Source organism: Octopus bimaculoides, chromosome 20, assembly GCF_046866305.1.
Source record: "Octopus bimaculoides isolate indiv1 chromosome 20, ASM4686630v1, whole genome shotgun sequence".
NCBI classification, from domain to species: Eukaryota; Metazoa; Mollusca; class Cephalopoda; order Octopoda; family Octopodidae; genus Octopus; species Octopus bimaculoides.
This window is the reverse complement of record NC_142947.1, coordinates 21,549,990-21,566,228: the sequence shown is the minus strand read 5'-3', so window position 1 is coordinate 21,566,228 and position 16,239 is coordinate 21,549,990. Positions and strand designations below refer to the sequence as shown.

Here is a 16,239-nt window from a genome sequence, read left to right as displayed (position 1 = left end):
TGGTCACTTTGAATTCATGTTTTCTCATTTGCTTGTCTGTTGTTTTTGACAGACTCATCTGGGAATCTTAGTTTGTATTCAAGTGAAGTAAAAATGCCCAAACACGTGACGAAAACAGTTGATGATGAGTTCCGTAAAGTAGCTGATTCAATTCTTCATCGGAGCCAGTCCAATTCTCTCAAAGTATCATCAGCCCCTTTTGAAATACCAGAGTATCCAATTGAAGAGAAAGAACAGAAAACCTACCTAGAACGTCAACTAAGGTGAGCAAAGTTTGATCATGAAATATCTTCAGCAGAATGAATCAATGCTTGATTTCGTATTTTCCTTTCTTTTATTTTCTAATGTTCCTCTGACTTTGTTGCTTCAATGAGTTTTTATTTATTATTTACAAAAATTCCTTTCATTCCAATACATGATTGCTTGTTATTTCTCATAGCCTGTTTTTTTCTATAAGATTCACTACTATTTACTTAACTGAGGTATGTGTGTGTGTGAGAGAGAGAGAAATTGCTGAACAATTACAAAACTGAACTTGTGTACCTTTTACCACTAAGTTTTCAAATAAATTGTGCGGCAGTAAGTTTGTTTTCCAGCCACATGGTTCCTGATTCAGTCCCACTGAGTGGTACCTTGAGCAAATGTCTTCTACTATAGCTTCAGGCTGACCAAAGCCTTGTGCGTAGATTTGGTCGATGGAAACTGAAAGAAGCCCATTGTGTGTGTATGTGTGTGTGTGTGTGTGTGTGTGTATCTTTCTGTATGTGTTTGTTCCCTCCCATCACTTGACAACTGGTGTTAGTGTCAGATCATTAATGTAACCATACCAAATGACATGAATGTTGTGAGTAAAGAGGTTGAAAAAAATCACTAAGTACTCCAAATTGAAAGTGGAATTGGTAAGACTATATGAAATGCGACAGGGTAATAAGTGAGCTGGCAGAATCGTTAACATGCTGGGCGAAATGCTTAGTAGTATTTCATTCATCTTTACATTCCTAGTTCAAATTCTGCCGACATCAACTTTGCCTTTCATCCTTTCAGGGTCAATAAAATAAGTACCATTTGAGCTACATGGCAGTGAAACATGGGCTGTAACTGCTGAGGACATACGTAAGCTCGCAAGGAATGAAGCCAGTATGCTCCGTTGGATGTGTAATGTCAATGTGAATACCCGTCAGAGTGTAAGTATCTTGAGAGAAAAGCTGAACATTAGAAGCATCAGTTGTAGCGTGCAAGAGAGACGATTGCGCTGGTATGGACATGTGGTGAGAATGGAGGAGGATAGCTGCGTGAAAAAGTGCCACACCCTAACAGTTGAGGGAACCCGTGGAAGAGGTAGGCCCAGGAAGACCTGGGCTGAGGTGGTGAGGCAAGACCTTCGTACATTGGGCCTCACCGAGGCGATGACTACTGACTGAGACCTTTGGAAATGTGCTGTGCGTGAGAAGACCCGGCAAGCCAAGTAAGATCGTTGCCAGTGCCTCTGGACTGGTTCTTGTGCGGGTGGCACATGAGATGCACCATTTTGAGCGTGGCTGTTGCCAGTACCGCCTGACTGGCTCCTGTAGGATTTTCGAGCGAGATCGTTGCCAGTGCCCCTGGACTGGCTTGTGCGGGTGGCACATAAAAGACACCATTTCGAGCGTGGCCGTTTTCGTGCGGGTGACACGTAAAAGCACCCACTACACTCTCTGAGTGGTTGGCGTTAGGAAGGGCATCCAGCTGTAGAAACTCTCCCAAATCAGACTGGAGCCTGGTGTTGCCATCCAGTTTCACCAGTCCTCAGTCAAATCGTCCAACCCATGCTAGCATGGAAAGTGGACGTTAAACGATGATGATGATGATGATGATGAGCACTGGGGTCAGTGTAATTGACTTACTCCCTCTCCTGCAATTAGCGGCCTTGTGTCAAAATTTGAAATCAGTAATTGAACAGCAGTAGTATACTGAAAGTTAAGGACTGAGATTGGACATCATAATAGCAATATCAAATCTGTTCAGAGTTATTGTTCAGAAAACTTGTGTGTGGTAAAAAGAGATGATGTCTCCAACTCTGATCATCAAACCAGAATCTGCTGCAACTTCCAACCCAACAAAGTGCCAAAAGAGGAGTTGTACTGTGAAACTGTTTGCAATATTAGGATCCTTGAATTAAAGTGCTGGTGGCTCAAATGGCTTGGCCATACACTCTGAATAGACTTGGATTGGATACCAAAAGTAGTATTAAGATGGTCTCCACTTAGAAAGTGAAAGCCTGGATAGCCAAACAATTGAAAGCGAGCTGAGAGAAATGAATCTTAGATGAGAAAAGGCAGAAAGAGAGGGGGGATGTAGAGAGAGGGAGTAAGAGATAGGGAAAAAGAGGAGAGAAAGAAAGAGAGGGATATATATATATATATCTATATATATATATATATATATATATATATATGAGAGAGAGAGAGGGAGAGAGAATTACTGATGATAATTTTCAATAGCAATTCATTTGTCAAAGTCTTATTTCCCATCTTGCAAGAAGAGGATTAAATAATAAATGAAATATTAATAAATATACTGGATTCTATAACCATTAAGAAGAATAGCTAGGGCACTGTTTATAGCATGTTTTGAAAAATGATTTTATTACTGATGTTTAACATGTACCATTGGTGGTTCATCGCAAACTTCACACAATCCCTATATGCACCACCAGTGGTAAAAATTGCAGAAGAATTCGTTGCTGGGCAGTTTAGTTTAATGGTAAAACACTTGACGCGTAATCACAGAGATGTGAGTTCGAGTCTCATGGCTGGCCAGTAACGTATTTTTCTGCAATGTATGGATGATTTATCCTGATCACGCTATTTATAGCATTATCATGCATTTGAGAAATAAATTTATTTCTGTATTAAAGTTTGTTATATTGCAAAAATATCAAAAAAAAAAAAAAATTACATTTCCTTGTAATTAAACAATATGCAGTGTGACCGGGAATATGTAGTATCACTGGTAAGTTCCAGTAACAGGCCATGGTAGTTAACATGTTAATAACATTTGAAACTACCTGAGAGCAGCAAGTTGAGAGACCAGTTATAAGTTGTCATTCTTCTTCACAGTATCTGTTTGCAGCTAGGTGGATCAAGCTATTGGAAGTGAAATAGTTTTGCCAGAGAGACTATTTCATAAATATCTTACTTTGATATTCTATCTTCTGGCATATTCATACAGTACTGAGTTTTAAGTGATCTCCAAGTAGACAATATTGAATGATTACTTTCAACGTTAGAGAAATGGTGTCAGATACTTGACAAAGGCAGATTGAAATCCTCTGGTATGGATTACCTTACGTGGTGCTATTTATAGCAAAGTGTAGCGTTGCAAGTAGTAATTCAACTTTTTAGCATTCAGATTTTTCTGTCAAATGTGACACTTATTTATTCACATTGTTTTGAATTAATCATGCATCATCTCATAACTGAGATTTTGATGATAGGAGTGTTTATTTTTGGAATGACATTGTAGGACAGGTGTAAGAGGCCATATCTGGCCATTTTGAACATAAAACAAAATATTTGGACCGAATATGGCTGGTATAAACGCTGAAGGGTTAACCCTTTAGCATTCAGATTACTCTGTCAAATATAAGGCTTATTTATTCACATTGTCTTGAATTAATCATAAGTTTTTTTGTACCTTCAAGATTTTGATGATGTGATTATTTATTTTTATAATGACATGGTATGGTAGGTGGGAGAGGCCAGATCTGGAAAGTTTGAACATAAAACAGGTAGAATATTTGAGCTGGATATGGTCGGTATAAATGTTAAAAGGGTTAAAGGCTGTTAAGTTGATATCAGGATGGTCTCAGAAAGTTGGTTGTAATAGACAAGTGTATCCTCTGGGGAAAGATTCTGATATATTTCAGAAGTCTGGGTTTGAGAATCCATTTTTATAGATTCTGGATTAATCCTTTTTTTCATCTGGATTAAATATTTTTTTGCAAATGTTAGTTTTTTTTTTGTAATTGTTTTGTCCCAGATCAGTCCTGATTGAGCAGATCATAAGTATTGAGCAGATCATAAGTATTCCACCCTTGACCATCCTATCTCTTATTCTCAGACATGGTATAACTAGAACTACATTATCTAACTTGTCCTTTCATTCTTAAGACTGTAAGACTGTGTGATTTAAAGGACATTTGGCTGCTATTATAGCAGCTTCAATGGTCAGCTAATGTCTCCCCTATAGTTACAATGTCTTGCTCATTTCTTATCGCACAAATACATTAACAGTTGCATGGTATTTCAATTAATAACTTGTCTTATTTCCCACTTATCTCTATGTTCTGTCATTATTCTAAATTCTTTGTTTTGTTTTTTTAAAAATTTGTTTTGTCATTTAACAATAACAAAATAAATAGGGTAGAATTCATAGAATTCTTTTCAAAATATCATGCAATTTTACGTATAGTTATCACTTTTGCATTCTAAGTTCAAATGTCTTTGGAGTTGAGTTCACCATCATCCTCCTGTGGTTGATAAAATAAGTACCAGTCAGTTATTGGTATATATTTAATCAACTATACTCACCCTCCAAAACCTGTTGCCTTATAGTTAAGTTAAAAATCATTAATTAAAAAAAATAAAGCACAAATTTTACAACTCTCTCTAGTTATAACTGAAACAGACATTTCATTTCATTTTATTGTCTAATCTTAACTTGAAATTCTTTTACTCAAAAAGACCTACCCACCACAACAGAATTGAGATCCTAAAACCAAGGTGCCATGTAAAAAGCATTGGTATGGGTGCTGGTGCCACATAAAAAACACTGGTGATGATGCCGTGTAAAAAGCACCCAGTACACTCTGTAAAGTGGTTGGTGTTAGAAAAACCAAAACAGACTATGGAGCCTGGTATGCTCCTTGGCTTTGCCAGTTCCTTTCAAACCATCTAACCCATGCTAGCATGGAAAATAGACATTAAATATTGATGATGATGATGATGATGACATTCAATCAGATGTCTCTGATGAAGGGGTTTATTAGTCTCCCAGAAGTGTATCATGCTAGAAACATATCAAGTTTATATGCATTAACCCTTTAACACTTAAACTGGACTTTATTTGGTCCAAATATTCTGTTTCATGTTTAACCCTTTTGTTACCATATTTCTGTTGAGATGCTCTGTGTTTCTTCCAATTGGTTTTAAATATAACAAAGAATTTAGTAAAATAACTTAGTTAGGAACATAAATTGTGACTAAGGTTTGGCAGAAGATTTTAATTCAGAACTTTTGAAAACAAGTCATTTGTACTACAGAGCCAGAAGCGGTTTCAGGCAGGTTGGTATCAAAAGGGTTAAACCAGCTAGATCTGGTGTTTCATGCCTATCCTATTATGTCATTCTAAAAATAACAATCACCTCATCACAATCTCAAAACTATGAAATAATGCATGATTAATTCAAAGGAATATGAATAAATAAGCATAACATTTGACAGAAAACTGAATGCTAAATGGTTAAGTATGTTATATATATATATATATATATATATATATATATATATATTAATACATTTTGATGGTCAAGTTTGTGTTTTGCTATACTAAATAGATTTAAGTGTAAGATATCTTCAAGTTTTAATTCTCAGAAACAGGCAGCACTTTCGTCTTGTAGTTTGAGTTCTAAAAAGCCCTTTATACATTAAGTATATTCTTGTGTTCAAGAGCAATATATTTCTATCTATCTATCTGTGTGTATATGTGTAAGCTGTAATTTCAAGTAATTATTTTCAGCACACTACCTCAAGTATGCCAGACTGTGCTTAGTGCTGTCTGTCTGTCTCTTTCTCTCCCCCCCCCCCCGCTCTCTTTTACATACATACATACATACATACACACACATATGACCAGGAGTAGGATAAATCATTACAATAACCCCTCAATTATTACGAGTGTTACAGTCCAACCCCCTGCAATAGGTGAAAATCTGTGAAGTAGAAACAGTGCTGTGCTGTATATTTTTAAAAGTTATTTTTATAACTTGTATATATTTATTTTATTATAAATGCAAAACAGCATCATAGAGGAATTGATGTAAGCTTAAATAATAAACTGCAATAAGTGAACCGCGATATGGCAAGGGATTATTGTATTACAATAGTGGCTGCCATGATATGGTAATAAGTTTTTCATGAATCATGTCTGAGAATGGATGTAGATTCTTATTTTGAATTGCTTCATTTATATCCCCAATATTATTTAGGAAAGGTGTAAAGGTCATAATTTACTATTCTGCTCTCCCATGAGTTTTATTACATACTTCAAATAACCCCTCTTGACACTGGCTTCATTCAAAACTGTGTGATTAAGAAATGCCAGGTACTATTCCCATTGTGAGTGGATTTGGTAGATGGAAACTGAAAGAAGCTTGTCGTATGTGTATATATATGTATGTATCAATATGTTTCTTTGTTTCTGTGTTTTGTTTCCCTGCCTCCACCTTTTGACAACTGGTGTTGGTGTGTTTAGATCACCATATCTTTGCAGTTTGGCAAAAGAGACCGATAGAATAAGTACCAGGCTTTGAAAAAAAAAAAAAAGTACGGGGGGTCAATTCATTCAACTAAAAATTCTTCAAGGCAGTGCTGAGGCAAATATTTACTCAACTAAAAATTCTTCAAGGCGGTGCCCCAGCATGGCCACAGTCTAATGACTGAAACAAGTAAAAGGTAAAAAAAAAAAAAGTAGAAAAGTGATTATTTAACTTATTTCTCCTCAATTATAATAAAGAGATGTTCTTTAGAATAGCATGCAATTATACTTCCTCCCCATCGTCTTTGATTGTTTTCTCATTTCCGAAGTATTAAACATTTAACAAGGCTACGGTTGATTGGTTGACAATCTTAAATTAGCAGAAAATATAAATAGGAAATAAAGATTGAGGTTAGTTTGGTGCTTTACTTGAGTCATATATTCCTAAGCTGTAAACATTTTTACTAACTCTGTCTCTGCTAACAAGAATTTGGAAGCTATCCAATAGACTTAAACGCCATAACTGATTCTTCTGCTTTTCATGTGATGTTTTGCCAATTGTTACAACTGTTTAGCTGGTTAGTCTAGTTGTTTCTGCTTTTTTTTTTGTTCTTCTTTTGTTTTGCTTTACCTTGTTTAGTTTCATCTCCATCCCTCTATCACGAGTTTTTCTTCTGAGATCAAAGTAACCGTTGAAAGAATCTCAAACTCCATTGGCCATCAAAACTATCCTAGTTCTCCAGAGATTGTTTGTTGTTTATTTTAGAACAAGTGAGTGACGCAAACAAAAATAGAAAGGGAGAAAATACACACACACATACACTACCACCTCCATCCACACAATCATTCACTTCAAGAATTATTAGTACTTTCCTGGCAAGAGCATGACTCCTAACTCCACTACAATATATTGTATAATATATATGTGTGTGTGTGTGTGTGTGTGTGTGTGTGTGTGTGTGTGTGTGTGCATATATATATATATATATATACACACACACACAGTGTGGTGAATAAACTGTCATCTAAATTACGCAAAAATGAAAATAACACTGACATCTCGTTTTATCAGATATATCTACAAAAATTACATAAAAATATCTCGAAATACTAAAGAGTAGATTTATTCAATAAAATTGCCACTGGCTTCAACCATGGCCTCCAGATGACTTCGGAATGTCTTGCAACTTTTCTGGATAGTCTCCTTGTTTAAGTTGGTGAACGCTGCCACAATACTTGCCTTCAGTTCATCTTTGGTGTTACAAGGAATTTTGTTGGTCTCTTGCTCAACTGTGCCCCACACATAATAACCAAGTGGGTTGCAGTTTGGGGAGTTAGGTGGCCAGATGTTAGGAGTGGTGTGGGTACAGAAATTGTCTGACAGCCATCACTGGGTTCTCCTTCTCGTGTGACTTGGTGCAGAGTCCTGTTGCCAGACATAGGGTCTTCCAGCAGCCACCCTCTTGATCCAGAACAGCACTACCCACTCAGGCACTTGATGCAGGCCTCTGTGTTGAGTCTGAGGCCATGTGGGAAGATGAATGGAGGCATAATGTTGTCATCACTAGTGATCATTCCAAACACCATGATGTTGACTGGATGTTTGATTTTTATCACTCTCTCCGTACATGTCTTCAGATTGACACCCAAACACTCTGAAATGTTCATATTGAAGCTTGCGGCATAAATACCAAGCAGTACAGCATGTCATTTCCAAATTTCTGGCAGAGTGAATTGTTTTTTTCACAGACGGTGCCTGACTGACCCTACTATACTGTGTAGTCGACAAAATCAATAACAAGGTGTGTGCATGAAATTAAAGAAATATAAAATGGCGGCAATTTACCCATCACACCATGTATATATATATATATATATATATATATATATAAACAGTATATATATATGTGCTTATGTGTGTATGTATGTCATTATTCAGTTTATTTCAAAATTTCAAGAACTGGTTTCCAACCTAGATCCAAGTCTCCTTCATATAGGTATTTTTGTATGTATGTATGTATGTATGTATGTGCAGATGTATATGTTTTATCTATGTATTCTCATGCATATAGTTACATATCTAGACATGTATGTATGTGTATATGTATGTATATATGTTTGTATACATTTGTATGTATGTATATGTATGATTAACTATACATATGTATGTATATATATATATATATATATATATATATATATATATATATATATGTAAATATACACATATGTAAATCGTTCGTTTATCGTTTAACGTCTGCTTCCCATGCTAGCATGGGTTGTGTGTATATATATATATATATATATATATATGTATGTATGTAAATGTGTGTGTGTATATATATATATATATATATATATATATACACATCAGATGTGTGCAAGACTGTGCTGGTATGGTCATGTGCTGCATATGGATGAGGAGAGCTGTTTGAAGAAGTGTCACTTCCTAACAGTGGAAGGAACCCTTGGAAGTGGGAGACCCAGGAAGACATGGGATGAGGTAGTGAAGACCCAGCAAGTAAAGTGAGATCACAGTCGTAGCCTATACCAGTGTCGCATAACCAGCCCATTTAAAAAGTACCTCTGAATTGTCAGGCGACACTCCGTGTTTGAGAAGTCCTATTGAGTCAAGTAAAATCAAAATCAAATCCCAATCAGAATCTCAATCAAATCAAAATCAAAAATGGAAATTGTAGTTGTGACCAATGCCAGTGTCACCTGACTGGCTCCCGTGCTGGTGGCATGCAATAAGCATCATTCATGCCAGTGTCGCCTAACTGGCTCCCCATGCCGATAGCACGTAAAAAGCACCATCCGAATGTGGTTGATGCCAGCTCCCCCCTTATTACAACCTCAAGTTTACCAGACCCTACTTCAACAGTGGATTGCGAGACTTCTAGTGGTATTTTATCCCATCCACACTGCTGAGATCTCTTCAAAGCCACTACTGAACGATAAGATGTAGCGTAAGCGTTGGTCTCCAAGATAGACCAAATGCTAAAGTCTACTGGATTGAAGTCTGGGCTTGAGGGAGGTTATTCTTCCTTGGACAAGAAATCTGGGACATTGTTGCTAAGCCATGCTGAGTTCTGTTGGCAGCGTGGGTAGGTGCTCCGTCCTGCTGGAAGAGAAAGGGGCCACTGTTGTACAATTCTTGGCTCAAATGTTTCATTACAGGCTCAAGAATGAGTTCTTCATAGCTTGCAGCCTTGATCTTGACTTCTTCAGGAACAAAAACAAGAGAAGTTTTCACTGTCGAAGACACTCCAGCCCAAACCATCACAGATAGGGTTTTTTGAGAGTGGCTTGAAATTTTGTGGGAGGTGGCTAGGACATTACATTGACACCAGTACTTGACTGATACTCATCAACCCTCAAAGGGTGAAAGACAAAGTTGAACTAGTTGCAATTTGAACTCAGAATGTGTATACTTAATAAGTTTCTTATAATATCATTTCATTATATGTAAACGCCCACACTTTATGTCTGTTTTTGTATTTTTCCCCTCAGCCATCACCCTGGTGGCAAATAAAAGAAATCATCATTATTATTATTATTATTATTATTATTATTATTATTATTTGTTTTTTAAACAAAAATAAATATACATTTTGTCACACAGATGCAGCCAACTTTTACTCTATTTCTCTTCATTGTTTGCATGCTAATGGTAAGCTTCTTACTGCATGGCTTTTGTAAACCTATCTTGAAATCTTGCTGTTCTTTCTTTTTTTTTCCTTTTTTTTCTTTCTTAAATTGAATGCCATGCACAAATTCTTCTTATATGCAATGTTTATGATTCAGTAAGTTGTGCTTCCGTTGCATATTTTTTCAGAAATATAACAAAATCCTACAGAACAATGCAATTCAATTATAACCAATAAAAAAATTTCAAATGGAACTTTTTGATATTTAGAATGTTATTTTTCTTTCTTAGCTTTCAAGAATTTCTCTGATCGTAATTCAGGTTGGTTTAACTTATGTATGCCATTCAAAACTTGAATTCAATTCATATGTATATATATATATATATATATATATATAGGAATTCATAAACACACACACACACACACACACACACACACACACACACACACACACACACACACACACACACACACACACACACACACACACACACACACACACACACACACACACACACACACACACACACACACACACACACACACACACACACACACACACACACACACACACACACACACACACACACACACACACACACACACACACACACACACACACACACACACACACACACACTCGCATAGGAATTCATGGTGCTCCTCCATGGCTGCTGTTAAATGACTGAAACAAGTAGAAGAATATATATATATATATATATATATATGAATTCATAAATATGTATATATATTTACTTATAGCTGGAGAAGATAAATGTATGACACTTTCAAACACATTGTTAAGGAATATAGTAATGCAACCTGTTTTAATGTTTTTTTTTTCTTCCATTTGTGTTTGTTTTAACCACTTACTTTCCTAGTTCTTTTTTTAGTTTTATAGTCTGGTTTTAACCAACACAGCTAAAGCTATGCTGGAGCACTAAATTGTTCTACAATAAACATTTGTATTGTAGCTGGCTGACTGGCTAGATGCATGGATGCATGTACGAATGGCTGAACTGTTGTAAAACACTGAACTATAAACTTAGAAATTCCCCAGTTTTTGTAATAATCACTCACTCATGTCTCTGTTAATTCTTAATCTTTCAACATGATTCTAGTTCTGCGAAAAATGGCTGCAGAAAAAAAATGTTCTAGGGCTGGAATTTTTGAGAGGAGAGAATTGGGTGTAGTGTTTAGTGTGAAAAAGAGGAAATGCTGGTGGGGTTGGGGACACAATATTGGTAATAAATTGAGAAGAGACAAGTGAGTTAGGAATGCCTTACACCTTGCCTCAGGGCAACCAAAGCCTTGAGTGGATTTGGTAGATGATAACTTAAAGAAGCCAAGAAGTTCATTGTTTATATATATCCTCATTTAATGACCATTTTGCCATGCTGGCCTGATATATATATGTATGTGTGTATATATATATATATATATATATATATATATATATATATATATATATATATATATATATTTGTGACTGTGTTTGTTCCCCACTCTACTGTTTGATAACCTGTGTTGGGTTGTTTGCATTCCTGTAACTTAGCAGTTTGGCATAAGAGACTGATAGAATGAGTACCAGGCTTTATTTGACTAAACTCTTCAAGGTGGTCCCCTCCCCCATCATGGCTGCAGTCCTGTGACTAAAACAAGTAAAAGATAAAAGGATGTTGAGAGCGTGTTAGTGACCTCAAGAAGAATTCTCTACTGAAATTGCAGTTGTCAGGAGGAAAGTATGTAATACTGGATCCAGAACACTAAGTGGGTTGGGGTTGGGTGACAAGAAAAGATGGGTGAATTTTGGTAGAGTAAGAGTGTGCAGAGATAGCTAGTTCAAAAGATCAGCAGCCCTTTTCAGGGAAAGAGAGAAGAAAAGGCATCTCTCGCATTTAGCTTGAAGTCGAAGACTGTTGGCTACTGAGTCTGAAGGCCGTCTTTTGGATATAGTCCAAGATGTAACATCCCATATATATGGTTCTTTATATATGTGTATATGTTTATCTGTGTGGATGTGTATGTATGTGTGTGTGTGTAAGTCATCAACTCCATTAGTACAATTTTTATAACATCAGCCCTTGTCATATTAATGAGAGTTAAACTGGTCTAAAAAACAGCACCTTTCCACGCATCTCAAATGTCACTTCACGAGGTATTAATTTATCAAATCCTCCTTTAGGCTGTTGCATTCCACGAGTACCTTCTTTCATAAATTCATAGCACTTCCATCTGAATATAAAACACCAGATTAGTGCAGATAGACTAAAGAGCACACATGTGCACCCACAAATACATTTGCATGTACACACACACACACACACACACACACACACACACACACACACATTTGCATACTCACATATTTGCACACACACATTTGCACACATGCACACAGAAACATATTTGCACACACACACACACACATATTTGCACACACACACATTTGCACATGTACCCATCAACAAAAGTGGGGACTGTAGCATTCGACTTTCAGTCAGGCATGCTCCTGAGGGGCTTCATTCAGCCACATAAGCTACATTACTGAACCACAGACATAACTAGATTGGCCAAGGGAAGATAAGAGAGAAAGCTTGACCCCTAAAAACTACAGAATTCTATCATTTGTTGGTAACGTGGTTCCTTGATGGCCTCATTGGTGTTGACGTTGTAAAAGAGATAAAAGCACCCACTACACTCTCTAAAGTAATTTGTATTAGGAAGGGCATCCAGCCATAGAAATTATGCCAAAGCAGACATAGGAGCCCAGTGTAGTCCTTTGGTACATCAGATCCACTCAAATTATCTAACCCATGCCAGCATGGATTATGGATGTTAAATGATGATGCTGATGACGAACAAGTTTACCAGATTTATTGATTTAGCCACAAATACTTCCTGATTTACATTATTTACATTTGACGGATATTTGTCCTCATCTTGTTTGTTGTTAACACAGCGTTTCGAGTGATATACCCTCCAGCCTTCATCAGGTGTCTTGGGGAAATTTCATACCTGGGTTCTCATTCCTAAGGTATTTCTCGATGTTATTATTATTATTATTATTCAGGTAACTGCCAGGAATCGAACTCGGAATCTTGGGGTTAGTAGCCCGCACTCTTAACCACTACACCGTATATATCTATATATATAAAAATGAGAATGTGTCTCTGTCTGTCTGTCTGTCTGTCTGTCTGTGTGAATCCCTAAAACTCGAGAACTACGCAACCAATTTCATTCAAATTTTACAGATGCCTTACTTAGGGTTCCAGTTGTGTTTTAGTCAAAAAAAAAATTTTAACTTCTTGCAGAGTTCGAGCCCACAGCAACATAATATCTCCTCCACTATTTAAGTATTACGTGTCAAAAGTGAAACAAAAACACTCATGTCAAATACTTTCACTTTAAAAATGAAACTATTCTACTAACTGAAACAATCACATTTCGATACTGTAATGACAGATACTTTCAGAGAGAGAGAGAGGGAGAGGGAGAGAGAGAGAGAGAGAGAGAGATGTATATGTACACATATAGATGTATATGTACACGTTATTCCACTAACTGAAACAATCACATTTCGATACTGTAATGACAGATACTTTCAGAGAGAGAGAGAAAGAGATGTATATGTATACATATACATGTATATATATAGATATAGATCTATATGCATACATGTATATGTATACGCATGTGTAGATGTATATATATATATATAGATGTACATGTAATATGTACACATATATACATATATATACATGCATACAGATATCTATACATATATACACCCATCACACACAAACACATGCACACAAACACACACATTAGTCATTTGTTTTCTTATCCAAAACTACGTCAAAAGTACTGAATGGATCTTTATGAAATTTGGAAATTATATTCTATGTATAACGGCCATAACTCCCATGAAAATTCATATATTTTTGATGTTGATGAAATTTTAACCCGAACATAACAGATGAGCATTATTTGTAATTCAACGGTACAACAGTGTAAGACTACCCTTTCAGATATACTTTCATTGTGATTTCTGCAATGTGGTGCATAAATTGTCAAGTAAATGAGATGCATCTTTGCCTCCACTGATTCACTTGCAAAGTGTTGAGTAAAATTATTTCGTTGCAGACATCCTTTGGGTCTTTTTATTATCACTACGACACACATAGTCCCCAGTTGGTAACATTGATTTCAAGGCCCTCCTAGATGAGAGACTGGCATTCCACTTAATGTCTATGTTCCATGCTGGCATGGATTGGAGAGTTATTAATGTAGAAATATGGTATCGTAGCTACTAACAGTTGAGGGTTGCGTAGTCTAGACGGCGTTTTTAGATTTCATTATTCTCTTCAACCCGGGCAAAGCCGGGTATTTCTGCTAGTATATATATATATATATATATATATATATATATATACACACACACATACATAGATAATGAATATAGCTGCATATATATATATATATATATATATATATATATATATATATATATATACATAGATAATAATATAGTTGCATATATATATATATATATATATATATATATATATATATATGCAATACCAACTTCAGGAAACCTGCCAGTCACCTAGTCACCTACCGCTCCGGCAGACACTCTAGCCAAATCGACTACATCCTCGCTAGAAATAGGGAAAGAGGGCGGCTTATAAATGCCAAAACCTACCCTGGCGAAGAATGTACCCCACAACATAGATTAGTAGTTAGCGACTTTGGGATCAAGGCAAAATGGGTGCCCAGAATTAGACCGGCTTGGAGGAGAAGGGTGTGGAAGCTTAAAGACCCTGCAAATGGACAGAGACTTAGAGACAAGTTACTTGAAGCATTTAACGAAATAGAAGGGGATATAGCATCATACAACGTGGAAGACACTTGGAGATTTCTGCGGGACAACCTGTTGAAAGCCACCGACCAGATCTGTGGGTGGTGTAAGGTCCCCTCTTGACTCAGAGTAACGTGGTGGTGGAACAAGGAGGTAGACAGGGCTATTAGACAAAAGAAACAGGCTTGGAAGGACTAGAAGAACGGTGGTAGCAGGGAATTGTACCAATGTGCCAGAAGGGAGGCTAGGCAACAGGTTTATTTAGCCAGAGAGGAAGCAGATAAGAAAGGATTTGCCAATGTTCTGCGCCGTGAGGACCAAAGACTCGAGGTATTTCGTGTTGCAAGACAGTGTAGGAGAGAGAATAGTGATGTTGTAGGAGAGAAATGTGTTCGCATGGATGATGGTACGCTTGCACTAAATGAGGATGCAAAGAAAGAGGTCTGGAGATGCCACTACGATAGATTGCTTAATAAAGAGAATGAATGGGAGGAAGAGAGCCTGCCGTATGTCGACCCAATAGAGGGACCAGCTATCCGAGTTGATAGTACCAGGGTAGATAAAGCAATTAAGAGTATGAAGACCGGGAAAGCCGCCAGCCCATCAGGAATCACTGCAGAGATGCTCAAAATATCTGGCAGTGTTGGCTATAGCCTAGTCACCCGTATTACGAACCAGGTGATACACGAAGGAGTCATACCCAATGACTGGTGTAGCAGCATCATAGTCAACTGCTACAAAGGTAAAGGCGATGCTTTAGATACAAATAATTACAGAGGCATCAAGCTGTTAGATCAGGTTATGAAAGTTACAGAGAGGGTCATAGCCCAACTAATTAGGGAGCGAATCAATTTAGATGAGATGCAGTTTGGGTTCGTGCCAGGTAAAAGCACTACTGATGCCTTATTTCTAGTGAGACAGCTGCAGGAGAAATACCGAGCTAAGGATAAACCTCTGTACCTGGCTTTCGTTGACATGGAGAAAGCCTTTGACAGGGTCCCCCGATCCCTTATCTGGTGGTCAATGAGGAAACTTGGGATAGAAGAATGGTTAGTGAGAGCTGTGCGAGCCATGTACAGAGATGCTGCCAGTAAGGTGAGGGTTGGAAATGAGTACAGCAATGAATTCCGGGTAGAGGTAGGGGTCCACCAAGGTTCCATCCTCAGCCCCCTCTTATTTATCATAGTCCTCCAGGCAATCACAGAGGAGTTC

At 37.0% G+C, this 16,239-nt stretch overlaps 1 protein-coding gene across 21 annotated transcripts in view; it reads left to right on the top strand.

The window, feature by feature from the left end:
• LOC106874804 (AMP deaminase 2) overlaps positions 1–16,239 on the top strand; it is a 210,989-nt gene that overhangs the window by 30,647 nt on the left and 164,103 nt on the right. For all 21 annotated transcript variants that reach the window (XM_089338194.1, XM_089338200.1, XM_089338198.1 and 18 more), the window contains exon 2: positions 53–263. In XM_089338194.1, coding sequence (XP_089194320.1) covers positions 53–263 — 211 coding nt within the window. The remainder of the gene's footprint in view (positions 1–52; positions 264–16,239) is intronic.